We start from the raw sequence: 18,860 nt of genomic DNA on the forward strand, positions 1-18,860 counted from the left end.
TATCAGGCAAGAAATGAGGCTCGTGTTGCTTATCTCCGAAAACAGTTGGAGAATGAGCATATGAACGAAGGTGATTCTATGGATAGCTTTTTGACAAAGATCAAGGATTTCAAAGAGCAGCTCATTTCTGCAGATGAAATCCTGTCAGACAGTTCACTTGTGCAGACTGTTTTGAATGGTCTACCAGATTCTTATCAGGGTTTTGCTTCCACTCTTCGCTTGATGATGAAAGGCAATCCCAATGCCTTATCATTTGAGGAGTTAGTTTCTGTTTTGCTGCAAGAAGACCAGTCAAGGCAAAACAGGAATAGTATGCGTGTCGCAGATCAAGCTTTCGGTGCTAGTCAGAGAAGCGGGAAAGGTAAAGCTGGCTTTTCTTCTAGTAAGCAGAAATCTGCAAATGCTGCGCAACCAAAGAAGGAAGACAAAGATGAGAAGAAGGGTGACAAACAGAAGACATTTTGCAAGTACTGTAAGGGAAATGATCATGTCATCAAAGCGTGTCCTAAGCTGGCTGCGAAAGAGGCTAAGAAGAAAGAGGCTGGTATGGCTGTTGCAGATGCCTCTCCTTCTAACAATGAATCTGCTAATGTTGTGCTAGATACAGAATGGGCATTCAATGCGCAGTGCAGTTATGACCCATCTTTGCATGACACATGTATGTCTGCAGTAGATTCAGATGTATGGTACTTTGACAGTGGTGCCACTAAGCATATCACCTCGCAGCGCAGTTTATTCACTTTCCTTGAGTCTGCTCCCACAGGGAATACTGTCACTTGTGCCAATAACTCCTCTTATCCCGTTAAAGGAGTTGGACAGATTGTGCTGAATGTTGCAAATGGCAACACCTTTACACTTTTTGATGCATTGTATGTGCCAGGGATCAAAAAGAATCTGCTGTCAGTCTCCGCATTTGCCAAAACAGGTTTGGTTGTAAAATTTGTGGATGACAGATGTACTGTTCATGATCTCTCTTGTGGTGACATCATTGTAGCATCTGGTTCACTATGTCGAGGGCTGTATAAGCTCAATATGGATGGCAAATGTGTAGAGGATTCAGCATGTGCTATTATGGATACGCAGGCTATTTCAAATGCAAAACTGTGGCATGCACGTTTTGGTCATCTGAATTTTGCAAGTTTGCTGCGCCTGCAGAAATCTGAAATGGTGTCTTCTTTGCCTAAGCTTGAGGCACCTGTCAAGCATGTTTGTGAGGGCTGCATATTGGGTAAAATGCAGCGTGCTTCCTTTCCCAAAGATGGATCAGTGAGAGCTGAACGCAGATTGCAGCTTGTTCACAGTGATGTTTGTGGTCCCATGCAAACTCCATCATTTGGAAACTACCTTTACTTCGTGACTTTCATTGATGATTTTACCAGGCATGCATGGGTATATCCTTTGAAGGCAAAGTCCGAAGTGTTTTTGTGCTTCAAACAGTTTTTGGTTATGGCTGAAAATGTGTCAGAAAGTAAGATGGGCACCCTCCGTTCAGATCGAGGGGGGGAGTATATGTCTTCAGAATTTAATGCATTTCTGGCTGAGCGTGGGATAAAACACCAATGTACAGTGCCGTATACACCACAGCAAAATGGTGTGGCTGAGAGAAAAAACAGGTCTCTCATGGAAATGGCAAGATGTATGGTTAAGAGTCAAAGTCTACCACATGGTTTTTGGCTTGAGGCTGTCATGTGTGCCACTTATGTACTAAACAGGTGTCCCACCAAAGCATTACAGGTTGTCACTCCATATGAGGCATGGCATGGCCGCAAGCCATCTGTTGGCCATTTACGTGTTTTTGGTTGCCTGGCATATGCATTAGTGCCTGTGCAACATCGCAGAAAATTGGATGACAAAGCTGTCAAATGTATTTTTGTTGGATATAGTGCTGAGAGCAAAGGCTATCGTTTGTATCATCCACAGACAAAGCGCATTTTGGTTAGCCGTGATGTTGTATTTGTGGAAGATGCAGTTCAGCCCTTGGTTTCATGTACTAAGGAGACAGATATCAGCTCACGTGATGTCTATGATACATTGTTGCCTCTTTTCAGTAGTGCACAGTCAAGTGCAATACCTCATGAGGCAGTTTTTCAGCCTATGCAGGTTTTAAATGATGGCACAGATCAGCCTATATCTGATGCAGATGTGCATGATGCACTTGAGGATGAGAGACAAGAGATTGAGGGCTCTAGGAATATGCCTAGATGGCTGGTGCAGACTTTGCGTGACAGCAAGTTGGATGCCCCTTTGTCTAGTCGCACTCGTTCTGGCTCTCATGGTGCCTCTTATGCGTCAGATTGTTATGCATTGGCTGTTTCTAGTATGTGCGATGAAAGTGAGCCTGTTTCATTTGATGAGGCACAAAGTTCAGAAAATTGGATGGCTGCTATGCAAGCAGAATACGATGCTATTATGAAGAATGGTACATGGTCTTTATGTGACTTGCCCCCTGGCAAGAAGGCCATTGGCACTAAGTGGGTATACAAATTGAAGCGTAAGCCTGATGGCACAGTGGATCGCCATAAGGCTAGGCTTGTTGCAAAAGGTTATGCTCAAGAGAAGGGCATTGATTTTGATGAGACTTTTGCTCCCACATGTCGTATGACCACTGTTCGTAGCATCTGTGCATTAGCAGCTCATAATGGTTGGAATGTACATCAGTTGGACATAAAGACTGCGTTCTTAAATGGAGATTTGCATGAGGAGGTGTATGTATCGCAGCCTCGTGGTTTTGTTCAAAGAGGGCAGGAAAACAAAGTGTGCAGGTTAAAAAAGGCTTTATATGGTTTAAAGCAAGCTCCACGAGCTTGGTATGAAAAAATACATGCATATTTGACTGCACATGGGTTTCAGAATAGTCCAACAGAAAGCACTTTGTATGTTAAACGTGTGGATGGTGTACATCTAATCATTGCTCTCTATGTCGATGACATGCTGCTCACAGGACCAAATGAGAGTCATATTGCTGATTTTAAGGCTGATTTGAATGCCTCTTTTGAGATGTCAGATTTGGGGCATTTGCATCATTATTTGGGGATACAATTTAAGCAGTGTGATGGAGGTATTGCTTTGTGTCAGACAAAGTATATTGAAACATTGTTGCGGAGATTTGGCCTTGAAGACTGCAAGCCTATTGCTACTCCAATGGAGACAGGTTTGAAGTTGAGTCTTCATGATGCTGGAGATCACTTTGATGTCACACTCTATCAGACAGCTGTTGGTTGCCTCATTTATGTATGCATTACGAGGCCAGACATTCAGTTTGCAGTCTCACAGGTGAGCAGATTTATGCATAGCCCAGGCATTAAGCATTGGCAGGCAGTGAAGCGTATCTTTCGCTATTTGAGTGGTACTCGGCATCTTGGGTTGTTTTATCCCAAGGGGGGATCATTGCCGCCAGATTTACATGCTTTTTCAGATTCTGACTGGGCTGGTTGTTATGACACACGCGTGTCCACGAGTGGTTTTTGCTTCATGCTTGGAAGCTCATGCATATCATGGTTGAGCAAGAAGCAGCCTACTGTGGCCACTTCTAGTTGTGAAGCTGAGTACAGGGCAGCTTTCACAGCTACGGTTGAGTGTGTGTGGCTCAGACGCCTTATGGCTGATTTGGGTGTTGGGCAGCCATCTGCCACCACCATCTTCACTGACAGTCAGAGCGCATTGGCAGTTGCGCGGAACCCAGTGTTCCATGCTCGTACGAAGCACATTGAGGTGCACTACCATTATGTCAGGGAGAGACTCTCTGCAGGAGAGATCAGTTTGGCTTATGTGCCAACACAGGATAACCTTGCAGACCTTTTCACAAAGGCTCTGCCTCGTGAGAAGTTCGAAGCTTTTCGCAAAGCTTTGGGCTTACTCCCTTTTGTGGATTCGTCCACATAGCTAGACACTTCCCTATACATGAGTGCTAGCTCTTGTTCACCGCATCACTCCAGGGGGGATTTGTTACCATATTATAGTAGTGATGTGTGTGAACACACTTAGGACCGCCGGGGCACTTTTTCCCTCACTAGGAGGTTTTTTCCCCCGTGCATTGTATATACGCCCATTATCTTCTAGGGCTTATTATCTTTCATTTTGGCACTCATAATACACTACTGTGTTGTGCTCAAGCTTCCTCATCTTCTTGAAGTTGTGTGTGCATTCCTGCAACCCTAATTCCAACAAACCTCTCTCTAGAATATTTTCTCTCTCTAGGCCAAAACAGGTATAACAAGATCTTTTATATTTTTGAAGAGGGATTTGACTACAGGAGAAGATACTGGACATTCTGAGAGGCTGGGGAGGAATCTTACATTCTACCCCACTTAAAAAATGCGATATGTCCTCATCTCGCAGGTGGAGTATGATCTCTTTCATCTTCTTCTTCTTCTTCAATCACTTCCAGCGTTACTGCCTTGGAAGTGGACGGCTGTTTTGGGAACAACTCTTTTTGACTTCCCCTGTTCTGAGGTGGAGGTCTTGCATTACTTTGGATTGAAACTGCAGGTTGGATAGAGGGTCTACCTCTGGGATTTCTCTGATTTTGGCGGATAGAACCCTGATTACTCTGGAAGGAAGGGACTGGAGTCTGAAATCTTGATCCCTGATTTCCCTACCCTGAAAACCTTGATCCAAAAGGAGTTGGGCAATCCATGCCGCAATGTCCAAATCCTTGACAGTTATAGCATTTCACTCTCTTGTTCAAGGGGAAACTTCTGAAGTTGAAATCCAGGGGATTGAGTTTTGGGAAAAGGACATTTCTTCCATTCTGGAACTTCCCATATCCTGGGTTTTACCCTGATATCTCTTAGGCGGAGGAAGGTTGGAATCATCTTCTGGGAATAAAAACCTTCTGAAAGGTGATGGTGCTGGCTTTGGTGGGACTTTGACATCAAAGGCTTTGGCGAAATCCTTCGCCATCCGAACTGCTTCGGCCATGGAAACTGGCTTGGCATTCTTCACCAGGATATTCAAAGGTTCGTTTAGTCCCCGAATGAACCTGGCCATCAGTTGTTCTTCATCCAGCGGAGGCGAGTATCTGAGGAGGAGGGCGAATGCTTGGTGATATGCTTCAATAGTTCTACTCCCCTGGGTTAACTCTAAGAATTCGTTCATCTTTGTTTCTAAAAAGCCGGGAGGACAGAACCTCGTCCTTAGGTAAATTTTGAGATCAGTCCAGGTTTGGGTATTTCGGTCGAGACGGTTTGTCTCACAGTGATTCCTCCACGCAACCCTGGCCGTTTCCACAATTTTTAACCTGGCGAGAGCCATCTTGCTTCTCTCATTGTAGCCAGTTACATCAAAGTATTCCTCTATGGCCTCAATCCACTTTTCTACAACTTTCCCTAACTGTTTCCCTTCACCCTTGAAGGGACCAGGCTGCGAACTATGAAGAGTTTTATACGAACATCCAGGTCGAGCTCTTCTTCATCGAGTTGGGGGTTAACATTTCTACCACGATGACCTCGATCCATGTTCCTATCAATACGAAAATTCTTGTTAAGTTTCTTTATTTATGATTCAATCCGATTTTTGATTCAATTGATTTTGGGGTTCTTTAAATAGGTCGTCTCCCCACATAATCATGGGGTAAAGATACTCATATAGAACGCGTTATCAGATAACAATTCATTCAGAATATCTCCTTCATATCTTTAACATAATAATGGTCCATCAAACTGAATTTTTCCATCTGAACAGTCCTCCATGGGGATTTCAAATTTTCAGATTTTTAATTTATCATCACTTAACTTGATCCACTGATCAAAAGTTAACTAGCACAATCCACTAATCTCATAGTGATTTGCTGGAGTCATTAACGTCATTCTAGCTACGAACATTATCACAAGGACTCGTCCCAATCATCCTCGTTGAGGTTTTGCTTAGCTTATTACATTTCAACCAAAATTTAGGAATCTTCATTTTTCAATCAGAATCCAAATCAACTCATCAGTTCTCAACCAGAATTTAAAAATCATATCAATCACATTCGAATTCATTATCTGGATATAGCATTAACGCTTATAATTTCAAGTCTTATATTTACTCGTATATACTGCCAGTAAAGAGCTGTAGTTATACCCTCGGTATATACGAGTAGTCTCATGGTCCTTGGAACTATAAGGTAAATACTATCATGTCTAGGCCTCAAGCAAGTCAGGGATTCCATACAATTGCGGTACTTCTATCTGAAAACTCAATAACCAATTTACGAATTTCAGTTTGAATATCAATTTGTATGAATTTTATCACACAATTACAACCTTTTACTGCTTCTTCATACATTTTTGACATTCTTGGCTTCTCGGTTGATCCTCATTAGCCAATTGGCTCTGATACCAACTGTAGGATCCCTGTCCCCACCGCGCAACAAATTCAGGGATACTAGCAGCAAAAGTAGCACTTCTTGCGTGGGGCAGGGTCTCACACTCGGGGCCTTGCCCAACGGATATTCGGATAAGAGACTAATCCATCGGTTTTTCCAAAACCGAACCCGGAAAAACTTCCTTTATCCGAAAAGCACGGGCGATTCCACCAGGATAACTTTTCCCTAACATAGTCAAAAGCCTTAACTAACTGAGCTCATCTGTTCGAACCCGTAAGTCCCATAGTCAGATCACGGAAAAAGACTGTACTTGGATCATAGAGACCAACGCTTTTTTCCTCATTGAGAGGCACAGCTGTTGATTCTTTTCCATAGAACAATTTTTGTCCGGAATTTACTTCATCTATCGAACTAAACAGAAATTGAGTCTCGATTTACGGATCCATCAATCCAGCATAACCCCATCGAGTCCCATGGGTTAGCCAACCGCCCAACCACTGTAGTGATGGGATCCAATTAGAAATTCGGTTAGGTTTTGTCCCGGGTGTACCAGGGAAAAGAGTTCCCAGGCCCCCTAGCCGGATGTTCATGCAAACATAAAACTAGTCACACCATTTACACACCCAATATGAAATTGCCTTTTTCTCAGCATTAGCTATCTTTAAAAAAACAATCCTTTAATGAAACCATTGTGTCACTAATCACAACCCTCAAAATCTCTGGTTGAATCCTTATTTCCAATCATTCCTTCATCAGTGTACTTATGGCATCATTGGCAACCAGAACGCTACACCATCTGTTCACTCTCAGGGGCCTTTTCGATAGTACCTAGCTCATAGTAACCGGCAATATATTCACATAACAAAATGGAATCTCTGTGGAAGATCAGCAAGATCAACCAACAGATCCATATAAAAGAGTCATGGACTCATCCGTTGAGGACCAGCAGGGTCAATCAACAAGATCCACACCCGAATTCAGAAAACAACTCTTACTCCTTGATCCAAATCTTCCACGACGCACGTGTGGGTATCTTCGGCGACTTAGAGCCCGAGCACCATATGGTTAGCACCCTCTAGGATCCTTCGTAGGTCACCTAGCGCTTCACTCATAGGCCGCTTCCTTAGTCCCTCATCCACCATATCGGAAGCTCACCATTTAAATCGAGAACCGAGGGGGCTGGTCAAGACCTCGGTCGACCATGCTATGCGAGACTGTAGTCCTCTCTGTGCTGATAGTCTTGATTCTAGTGCTAATGACATTGCCTAAGATGTCCGACATTTGGAGACCTCAGTGGAGAAAGAATCAAGGACACAAAACACCCATGTTCATATCTTGAGCTCCTCCTCTGAGAGTGACTTGAATGGCTCAACAACTGTTTTGCAACCAGGTGAAGGCACAAGCAATCCAAAAGGTTCGAAGAATGTATTGCTTCAGAGAGTATGGCCATAGGGCCATTCTTTTCATGCACACAACAGGTATAAGGACCATTCCTACATGACCCCAAGGCATCAAAATCCACCATTTTACTTTAAAATGCATCACATTGCATGGAATAGTGGCCATGGGGGCATCCAAGAATGGTCCTAGGGCCATTCTTCCTCATGCACAACATGAGGAAGAATGGCCGTGGGGCCATTCTTGCACGGCCCACCAAGGCCTCAAGGTCATTTTTGGGATGGAGCATCCTAGAATGGCCCTAGGGCCATTCTTTTGATGCACAACAGGTGTATGGACCATTCCTATATGACACTAAGTCCTCATATATCCACCGTTTTACTTAGAATGCATCACAGTGAATGGAATAGTGGCCATGGGGGTATCAAGGGCCATTCTTGCATGACTCCAAGGGGCCATGGGTGCATTCTCAAGAATGGTTATAGGGCCATTCTTTTTCATGCACAACATGAGGAAGAATGGTCCTAGGGCCATTCTTGCATGACCCCAATGCCTCAAGGTCATTTTGGGATGGATATGGGGGCATCCAGAATGTTCATAGGGACTGGGGTTTTGGGCTGAACCTACATTGAATATTAGGGGTAATGCCACATCATTAGGGCTTCTCATAGATCCTTCAACCACCCCATTTGGTTTTCAAGTTAAGGAGTTACACCCATTTCTCTACCGCATACCCTGTTTGGACAGAACTTGAACCAAGTCTCGGATCATAAATTTAGCTTCACCATTGTGTTCTCCACTTGCCAAATACCTTAACCACAAAGTTTCAACTAATCTAGAGAATTGGAGTGCAAGCAATGGGCCAAGCTATCACCATTTAACTTGTGAGGGTTGACTGAACCAAAAGTGACATCATAGGCTTACTCCTTTGTCAAATACCTTAACCACCAATTTTCAACTCATTTTGAGCATTCGTGTGCAAGTGGCTACATATCATAAACTACTATCATAGTCACCATTAGAGCTCATTGAGATCACCGAAAGCTTTTTAAAAAAGTGCCTATTCCAAATATGTCCAAAAAATTCCAAAATGTATATCTTCCATTGTAGGAGTCATAAAATCCCATATAATTCATATCATCATTGGAGGGGAGCCGAAGTATGTATCCTCCCGAATCAAATGGAAAAGCTATGAATATCACCCCGAAGCCCATATATTTCATATGAAATGACCAATGTCGAAAATCATCATTGGAGGGGAGCCGAAGTATGTATCCTCCCAAATAAAATGGAAAAGCTACGAGTATCACCCCGAAGATGAGGTAATCCGCACAAATGCAACCGCATGGACAAATTATGAATTCAAGATATGTAGAATCCAAAGCAATGGCTATCAAACTACCTGGATTGAACAGAAAATAAAGAGAGACCATTTTGGTGATGCAACTAGCCAATCCTCCTGGGTCAAATGGATAACCACAATGTAGATTATCCACCCATGAAACAAATGTGTGACCTCCTGAAATAAAGACATAATGGTGCATCTAACAATCCAGAACATAAATCCAACATCACCTCGGTAAGAGGAACTCCATCATCAATGGTCATTGCACCAACTCCTCCTATCTCATACGAATCTTGACTAATAGCCACACCATGTTGTGGTGTACCATGACGTGCCACATAATCATAATGCATCTCAAGTGACATAAGATGCATGTGAAAGTGAATGCTCCATTCCTATAGATCATAGAATCATATTGGCATCCACAAAATGTAAAGGCACATGTCTCATAACTAACATCCCTATAAGCATAGCTGTCATCCCCCAAGAATGGCATGTTTGATACCAATGCATACTTCATCTCATCAACATATATAGCATGCATAAAATCCATGTGACAATCATGAGATCAATAGGAGTAGAATATGTCACCTCAACACTATCATCATCTCCATGAACAACATGTTTACTACCCATATATGCATGATCATCAACACATGTATGGAAAATCTTGTCTCATGAGACAATTCTCCCTTGTATGCATCATGATCCACATCTTCTAAGCCTTCATACTCAAACAAGAGACAATCATATGTCTTCCAAAACAAAATTGAAAATAGATCATACAATGAATTCTTATGAATCTTCCACAAACCACTCAATGTGTCACCTAATGCATGATCATCCAAAGCATGGGCATCACGTGTGTATCACAAACAAATGAGTCATCATCCCATTCATCATCAACAAATGAGTACTCATCCAAAATATCATTAATGACCATGTCCTCACAATCTCGTGGTGTCATATCATGAGTTGAAAATTCGTCAATCAAAGCACTTCTGAACGTTGTCCAATCATACCCATTTTCAGCTTACGTATCCCCTTTAACCCCACAGATACATTGGTGACTTGTTGAGAAATATTTGTCAACAAAGTATCTTCATCTTCTTGTTGTCCATAAATTACAGCAAGTGTCTCATCCACTTCAACACCCACAATGTGCGCATAAAGACCCACATAGTCAGTCTATGCAATGAACAAATGTGATAATGAATGGAAGTTCTCTTTTGCATTTTCTCAAACCAAAATCTTACAACATTGAGTACATAGTATATCTTCTATCCCCACTCAAAGCAAGAGGAAGACCAAGTGTTGGTACCAATAATTCACATATATTACCCTTGTTTATCTTGTCTTCACTTGTAGAGGTTTTAAAATCAATCATTGCACAGTGTCTTCTTCTAATCACTCCCTTTGAAGAAAATAATGTTTGACTATGTGCCTCATCATGTGCACCAACTTGATACATGGATATATCAAACTCATTTGTCCCACCTTGTTGCATAGGCATCCTCAATACACTTGTCCCCTCTTGGTGAATCAATGGTGGAAGTGAATTCTTCTTCCTAAAAATAGAATCACAACTCCGATCACCTTGTTACAAATTAGATTAAAGGCTACGTACTTCATTTGCATATGAAGTGTTAACAAGAGGTTCATAAGCTTGCAGTTTGACTATCATAGCCTCTCGGGGGGTTCACCTAAGTAAATTTATAAAAATACATTTATAGAAGGGGATTATTTTATCAATTATTAAAAAAATCCATGTCTATAAAGAAAAAGGGGTCATTTTATTCATGAAAAATTCACAGGTAAGGGATTTTTTAAATACCACTTGAACACATGTGATACATAGGGTTTCTTAGTAGTGCACCTGCCAAGCATAGCCTTGAGACCTTTGTCTTCTTTATCAAACAAATCTTGCCTACAGGACATCCAAGTGCTAATTTATCCTCCACCATTAGGCATTGACAATACATAGCTCCTTGCTTGCATTGCATCAACATCCTCTTCATCAATATCCTCATCAATTGAGAATTGCATGTAAGAATTAACAAATTGAGCAAAGTCTTTCTACTACTCCTTAATAAAAGAAGGTGTTTCCATCCAACTATCATAAACTTCCCTTTGTCTTTGTGCAAAAGACATGTGCTCCCAATCTCCCCATTAAGGGGTTAAAAGCTCAAGGCTTCTAAAACAATAATAGAAAAATCTGTGTATCCAGAGAGAGAGAGAGAGAGAGAGAGAGAATCAAAGAACTCCATCAAAATCAATTTTAACCAATGTAAAAAAACTTATTGTATGAGAGAGAGAGAGAGAGAGAATCAAAGAACTCCATCAAAATCAATTTTAACCAATGTAAAAAAACTTATTGTATGAGAATCTTTAATCAATTTCAAGCACATAAAATTCCACCATTACCGAAACAACCACAACGTTATCCACTATAAAATGTTTCAAACATAAGAAATGAAAATTAATATGATAGAAGAAATAGTCCCAAACTTTAAAGTGAAAGAGACAACAATATATATTGCATTAAAAATGGAAGAAATGTATGGCATAAGAAATGTCAAGCTTCATAGCACAAGAAATGGTTATATATATGCCAGTACAAAACGATAGATTATTATACAAAAAAGGAAAATCAAATGGCACAAGAAATGGTAATACAAAAATCAAATGGCACAAGAAATGGTAATACAAAAAGAATCATGGGGATGGAAATGATAGCTCCTTGATGCTATAAGAAATGGAACTTCAAGGTTTCCTTTTTCACTAAGATTTGTCCGGAGCTAAGAGATGGAGATGATTACTTAACTAGGGCTAGAACTATGGTGACTCTCTTGACTTCATGCCATGTTTGTAATGGTTTTTCTTGTTTGCTATGAAATAGGCTCTTTCTTGTGTGCAAAATCTATATTTTAAGTCTATTGGTTTGCAAACTTGAAATACATTATCCTTTTACTCAGATCTCTTTATTATCATTAGTACATGCATGATTGGAATGCCTTGCTCTTAGCATAGTTTTTAAATATGTATTCATAGAAGATTATTCAAACTAATTTTTTAAGTGTATGAAAATTTATAGTTAGAAGGCACGTTTTACCGACATGTAAGCATGCTTCCTTGGATATTGACAACATTTGTGCACCAACGTACCCATGCAAATATACACATACTAGTATGTGCATACTTGCCTCGAGAATTCAATATGTGAAAGTCCTATATGCTACATGTGTTCAAGGGGTATTTTTAAAAACACCCTTTGTATAGTAAGAGAGAGCTGTCACATATAATAGAAATATTATCTATTATCTAAAAGTATGTAGACCCTAGGAAAATATGTGATCTCTTCTCTTTTATTTGTATAGCTTATTGTCTTTCATATTCAACCTTTTTGGTAGCTAGTGAATTAAACTATTTAAGCTATGGGGAGATATCTAGCAAGATACTGAGATCAATCACATATTTATTTCTGTAAAAACTTATTTATTGAAAAGAAATTCGGTTTATGTCAAAATTTGTAAATCTTACATGTAGAAGGTATTAATTTGTTATTAAAAAATGTTTTCAGTGAAAAAAGTGTGTGTGTGTGTGAGAGAGAGGGAGAGAGAGAGAGAGAGAGTGTGTGTGTGTGTGTGTGTGAGAGAGAGAGAGAGAGAGAGAGAGAGAGTGTGTGTGTGTGTTTTGACCAACTAGCTCGTGCAACTCAATAGCCATAGCCATAGCCTTAGGCCCATAGCCATAGCAATAGCAGTGTCTTCCAGATCAGCGGGCGATCGTTGGCAAGTACAATGCCCTACGTCTTTCTGACCTGTAAATTGTTTATTGAAGCCAAATTAATAACCCACGAGAAAGCACACTCGGCGCCACCTTCCTCCCATATCAGTCGGCGATCGTCTCTTTGCAGCTGTAAAATTGTACCCTCTTAAACAAAAACCCTTAATTTAATACAAGCATGATTTTCATGAGAAAGCAGCCTACGGTTGGCAAGATTAAGAGCCACAATTACTTGACAGAATTCATTTGCAAGTGGCAATCTCTGGGTAATACAATTCCCTACAGCTTTTTGATCTGCAGCCAAATTATAACGTAAGGCGCAGTTCGCATGAGAAACCATATTCCAGCTAGGAAGCAGGCTACTGTAATTGGCAAGATGAAGAGGCCGAAGAGGGGGCCAGGGGTGGCTGAGCTTGAGAGAATTCGTTTGCAACAAGAAGGGCAACATCAACAGCAAAAGCTTCTGTATCTTCATCACCGCTACCTGCTGCAACAACAGGAACTATACTATCATCACCTGCAGCAGCATCATCATCAACACCACCACCACCACCTCCTGCAGCTTCCCCTCCTTGATCATGATCTGTTCTTTCCAAACAACAATATCGACCAGCACGCAGCCAATGCGGAAATGGCCACCAAACCTCTCACGCCCCCACACTGCAGCGAACTCGAGAGCCCACAACGTCACGAAGAGTATCCCTTCTTTCCTATACTTTCATCCTCTCCAATTGAGTACCCTAGTACCCTCCTACAAAGCTCCATATCTCAAGCTGCACATCAATATCTTATTACGAGCCCATCTTCCATCACTTCTGCAGCAAATCAAGATGATTTTACTACTCCATCTCATCCCAATATTGCAGCATATCTGTTTAGTATTACCAGCCCACCCTCCAATAGAATCGATAATGCAAAGGGCTATGCAACCTTGAGCAGAGCGTCTGAGGCAAGAAATCCCACATGCCCATCCCTTCACAGCCCATTTAATTGCAAGCCACCATCCATGGTAAGCAATCTTTCTTCCTGTCGTCTTCAAAGTCTAATTCAACCCAAAGCATGGGTTAGGGCCACAATTATTGAACAATCTTTCTTCCTGTCATCTTCAAAGTCTAATTCAACCCAAAGCATAGGTAGGGCCACAATTATTGAATAAGTAGATAGCAATATTTCCCTCCTATCATCTTCAAAGTCTAATTCAAGCCAAAGAATAGGTTAAGGGCCACAATTCTTGAAGAATTAGATAGTAGTATGCATAGGTTAAAGGCCACAATTATTGAAGAATTAGATAGGAGTATGCATAGGGTAAGGACCACAATTATTGAAGAATTAGGTAGCAATACTAGTGGGGTTTAAGTCCCCAAAAGCGGTAACCTAGTGGCTAGCTTAAACCCCACAAGCGGTAACCTAGTGCCTAGTGGATAGAGCTTGGTCTCTCACTTGAGACATTTTGAGTTCAAATCCTCTTTGGGACACCTTACCTAGTGGGGTTAAGTCCCCAAAAGCGGTAACCTAGTGCCTAGTGGATAGAGCTTGGTCTTTCACTTGAGACATTTTGAGTTCAAATCCTCTTTGGCACACCTTAGCTAGTGTGTTCCCGTGCATCCCACACATTAGTCAACCCATCCCTACATTGTTTGGGCATTTCGACCTCATCAGTGACGACCATAATCTGATGCCAGCAGTGTAGTGTGTTATGCTTGCCCCCTTAAAAGCTTAACATTGTGGATCAAGGAAGATGGCTTTCATGGACATCAAAAATAGCGATTTGATTGCAACAAGTAACTAACAACTCTGCAGACTGTTCACTCCAATCAGCCGAGTGACTTACTTAGAGGGCTAGTGGTACCCCCTTTAGCACTCGAGTGTGTGCGTGTGTGTAGAATTAGGGTGAAGTTCCCACCCTCACAAAACACTACTGGGTTAATTTAGTTGCAATACTATTATTTCTTGCATATTTACCTTGCTGGCGTGACAGAAAGACTATTGTTTTGTGCAGACAATTATCTCGCTGATTCCAACTTCTTGCCAAAGCTTGGGATATGAAGAACAGGTACTTAAATAGCCAACGTGTAAATCTCTAATTACAGCAGATTCTTAATTATGGTAATCAACTGTCCAAATCGCGAGTTTAATCAACAATACACATGATAAGACGTGCTAAAAGGATACCAAAAATAAGGAAATAATTAGAAAGGCAACTTTGTATGTGACCGTCTCTAATTACGAGGTTAATTATGCCTTCGTCCATGAAAGTACTGCAGGTGACTAGCAGTAAATATCCCTATTGTTTTCTTACCAAAGAGCCAGCCAAGCCATGGAGAGCCAACATGGACCACAATGTTTCTCTAGGAGAATGCGAGCGCATTTGGGAAGAAGCAGCTCGCATCAAAAACCCAATTAACAAAATTGTTAATGATGCCAGCTCACCACGGTTAGTTCTAATTTTTTATTTGGTAGAAAGTTATTCAATTAAAATACAAGGGGAGTCCTCGTTTGTAATAAACTTAGCTTAGCTTGCAAACATCTTATCTAGACCCCTTCTGTACATCTTGATTACAATTTAAAGCTTTTATATGCTTCTTTTACATCTTCTTGAGCTCTGCAGAGCTTACTTTTAGCACTTATGCAATCATTAATTACAGTACATTAATCATAGTAAGTGGCTATGCCCTCATGATCATACAAGCCAGTGTAAATGACTATAGCTTAAGTATATTTTCTGTCAATTGTGCCTACCAAGTGTAGCTTAGTTGATGGTATCTTATAAAGCCCATCTTGACCCTAGGACTTACATGTGATTGTACTTACAATTAATGTAGTGATATACCAAGTGTGTGATGATATCATGTAAAGCCCATGTTGACCCTAAGACTTACATGTAACTATACTTACAATTAATGTAGTGATATACCAAGTGTGTGATGGTATCATGTAAAGCCCATGTTGACCCTAAGACTTACATGTAATTATACTTACAATTAATGTAGTGATATACTAATATAGTTAATGTTTTATTGGAAGGGAACCAATCCGTGATTTCATGAAGCTCGGGCTTCTAACAACAGCGAGTGAGATAAAGAGCCAAGCTTCCAGTTGTGAACATGTTTATGAATGCAAGAAGCATTTAAGTTCCACTCAGGTAAATTCAATCCACCTAGACCATTAGATAAATTAATCTTTAGCACTACATTGGTTAGAAAGGACAAGACCAATTATTATGGGCATTTTCATATTATGTAGATTGATTAATATCTTTTTTCTATTGTTATAGGTTATCCGAACCAAAACATTGGAGTGTTTCCATGACAACTCAAAGCATGTAGAGCTTCAACTAGATCACCATGTTACATTTGGTGTATTGAAAGAGAAAGCACCCATTGATCTAGAGCTTATGCTTTCCTTGCCAAGCTTTAGTTAATAAAAGGTAGATTCCCAAAACAATGATGAGACCCACTTGAAGCGGTCTACATGATATCAATTCCATGTATATTTTTGTCCCTAGAAACCATTAGTATCTCAAAGTTTAAGCATTAGTAAGTCACCATCTACTCTGCTCCCTCTTTTCAACAAAGATTAGTAAAGTGGAGGTGTAAGCTTGGGCTTGTCTACTTTATCATTCTATATTCTTACACTACATGAACGTATTCACCTCTTACTTTGCTTTTTTAAGGGTAAGTATGAAAATAATTTTCTAAGTATGAAAACTTATGAGCCTCACTTTTTTCAAGGGTAATTATGAAAATGATTTTTTGAGTATGAAAACTTATGAGCCTTGCTTTAGCCTCAAAAAAAATTCACCTAATATAATTTCCTTGGTAAAACCTCAGTATTTCTACAAGTAACTTTGAGGATATTTTTGAGTTAGTCTAAAGTGGATTGAGCATGGCATGTTGGTAGAAATGTCAATAGAAATGTGGATATTTTTGAGTTAGTCTAAAGTGGATTGAGCATGGCATGTTGGTAGAAATGTCAATAGAAATGTGGATATGTGTGAAGAAAGGGTCAAAGTTGGGTCTAAAGAGGATTAAGCATGGCATGTTGGACCTTGGTAGAAGTGTCAATAGAAATGTGGATATGCGTGAAGATATAAGTGTCAATAGAAATGTGGATATGTGTGAAGATCTTGTAATTTGTATATTTTTAACAAGTATATGAATATTATATTAAAAGAAGGAGGTAGAGCTGGGCATTAAATGGGAGACTTTTTTGTCACATTCTACCCAATGTGTTAAGCTTAAACATTATAATAAACCAAAAAGCAACCATCATAAGTAACTTACAAAAACAAGAACCAATGTAAACTCACACACAAAATTGAATGAGGCAAGGGAATTACATCTCATTATAAGAAAAGTGAATGGGGTATTTAGGGTACTAAATGAGGCATCCAAGATACTAAACAAGACATCCAGGACTGTGAACAGGCCTAGCTAGCAAGCTCTCATCTATGATGAAACATTCCAGAGGCAAGTCAAACTGCTAATTGCTCTCTAGGGGGAAATCCATCAAGGGTATCCCTCTACTTTATTTGGGATATACCTATAAGTTAAGAGGCCTATCCACACAAGTGCAGCTTTTGGGTCAAGAGGTGGTATCATCCCTATCCACACTAGTGCAAGTTCTAGTTCAGGAGGTTTTATCATGTCATCATTTGCCCTTCTCACCATAAGCACAACAAGCACCACAACACCATGTCACAGACTACCTCTCATGGTATCTTTTAGGTGAAACATTCTAGGCAAGTCAAACTACTAATCTAACAAGTACCATCCATCAAAGATATCGCTTTGGTTTGTTTAGGACTATTCCTATAAGTTAAGTTGGTGGTGGTACAATTTCTATCAGCACTAGTGTAGCTTCTAGGTTGGGAGGTTTTATTCCATCATCATTTACCCCTCTCACCATATGCACACACAACAGGCATCACAAGCACCATGTCATAGACTTGTAACCATCACGGGATCTTTATGGTGAATTTCTCCAAACTGAAAGTGAAGTGGAAGGATGATATGAATATGCATATTGCATCATTTAACAGGGAAGTGGAAGGATGACCCAGATACATATATTGGAACATTTGAAATGATATATAGAGCCAACCAAATGATATCAAATATATAGAGAAGTTCCAAGAGAAATTTCCATGCACCTTTAAAGATGCAACAATCAGCTAGTATGGCCAGTTCAACTTATTTTCCAACCTATGATGCTCCAAAGAACACTTTCTTAAAAAATTTATAGGTGGATAAAACATCCATCCAACTACTTCAAAGGTTACAAGCCAATTCTCAGAAGAAGTATTCTTTGAAAGTTCAAACCATCTACCACTAGATTGATCCATTGTTAAAGCGATAAGATTACCTTTTGGCATAATAGTAATTTATGTGGGGTCTTTGCAACATAAATTCAAGGTTTCCTTGGCTCCAATAGATTTAGCCCAAAAGTCTTTTGAACACATGGTAGCATGCCAGAGTTCCTTTACCTCTTTTTATGTTGTACTCCTTTTTGGTAAAGCAGGAATACCTAGTAGAGCACTATTTTGTGATGGTATAAATACCAGCACAGGCATCTCCATGATGTGGTAGAAATTTAAACTTTTTTAAGTTATCATAAAATGCCATGTGTCATATTCTCCGAAAAACTATCACTATAATATTACTTGTTCTTACCTCAATATTACCACTGATATATTTTTTATGTTGTATTATTTATAAATTGCTTGTTAATTCATGATCAACTTGTTATTTGATGTTAGTAAATATAGGTAGTTTAGTATTCATTTATGATTAATTACTACATTTGTATCCATACATCTTTGGCTCACTCTTGGTCGCTCATGCACTGGTAAGTTATCAATAACCCAATCTACTTGCTAACTCATGCTCTCTCCATAGACACACCCTACCTCCGCTTCGTCGGTCGAATTTGCCTCTGGCTTGTTGCTAAACGGGAAGAGGACCGTTTAGCAGTTGTGCCACCTTTGTGTGGGGGGATATTTGGAATTCAATCATTTAAATGAGA

The 18,860-nt window shown here is 40.2% G+C and overlaps 1 protein-coding gene across 1 annotated transcript; it reads left to right on the forward strand.

Annotated features, from left to right (window-relative positions):
- The first annotated feature begins 13,164 nt into the window (after positions 1–13,164).
- Positions 13,165–14,901, forward strand: LOC147618317 (uncharacterized). Its single transcript, XM_086775226.1, has 2 exons — positions 13,165–13,845; positions 14,836–14,901. Exons 1-2 carry the CDS (start codon positions 13,165–13,167, stop codon positions 14,899–14,901), a joined length of 747 nt encoding a protein of 248 aa, XP_086631352.1.
- The last annotated feature ends 3,959 nt before the right edge of the window (positions 14,902–18,860 follow it).

Source organism: Cibotium barometz, chromosome 35 (assembly GCF_041138505.1).
Source record: "Cibotium barometz isolate CiBa-2024 chromosome 35, ASM4113850v1, whole genome shotgun sequence".
In the NCBI taxonomy this organism is placed as follows: Eukaryota; Viridiplantae; Streptophyta; class Polypodiopsida; order Cyatheales; family Cibotiaceae; genus Cibotium; species Cibotium barometz.

Bases quoted from the DNA above. Each gene is read 5' to 3' on its own strand.
- LOC147618317 (XM_086775226.1), top strand. From the start codon at position 13,165: ATGAGAAACCATATTCCAGCTAGGAAGCAGGCTACTGTAATTGGCAAG. The intron at 13,846-14,835 runs GTAAGCAATCTT...TGTTTTGTGCAG, and splicing joins ATTGCAAGCCACCATCCATG to ACAATTATCTCGCTGATTCC.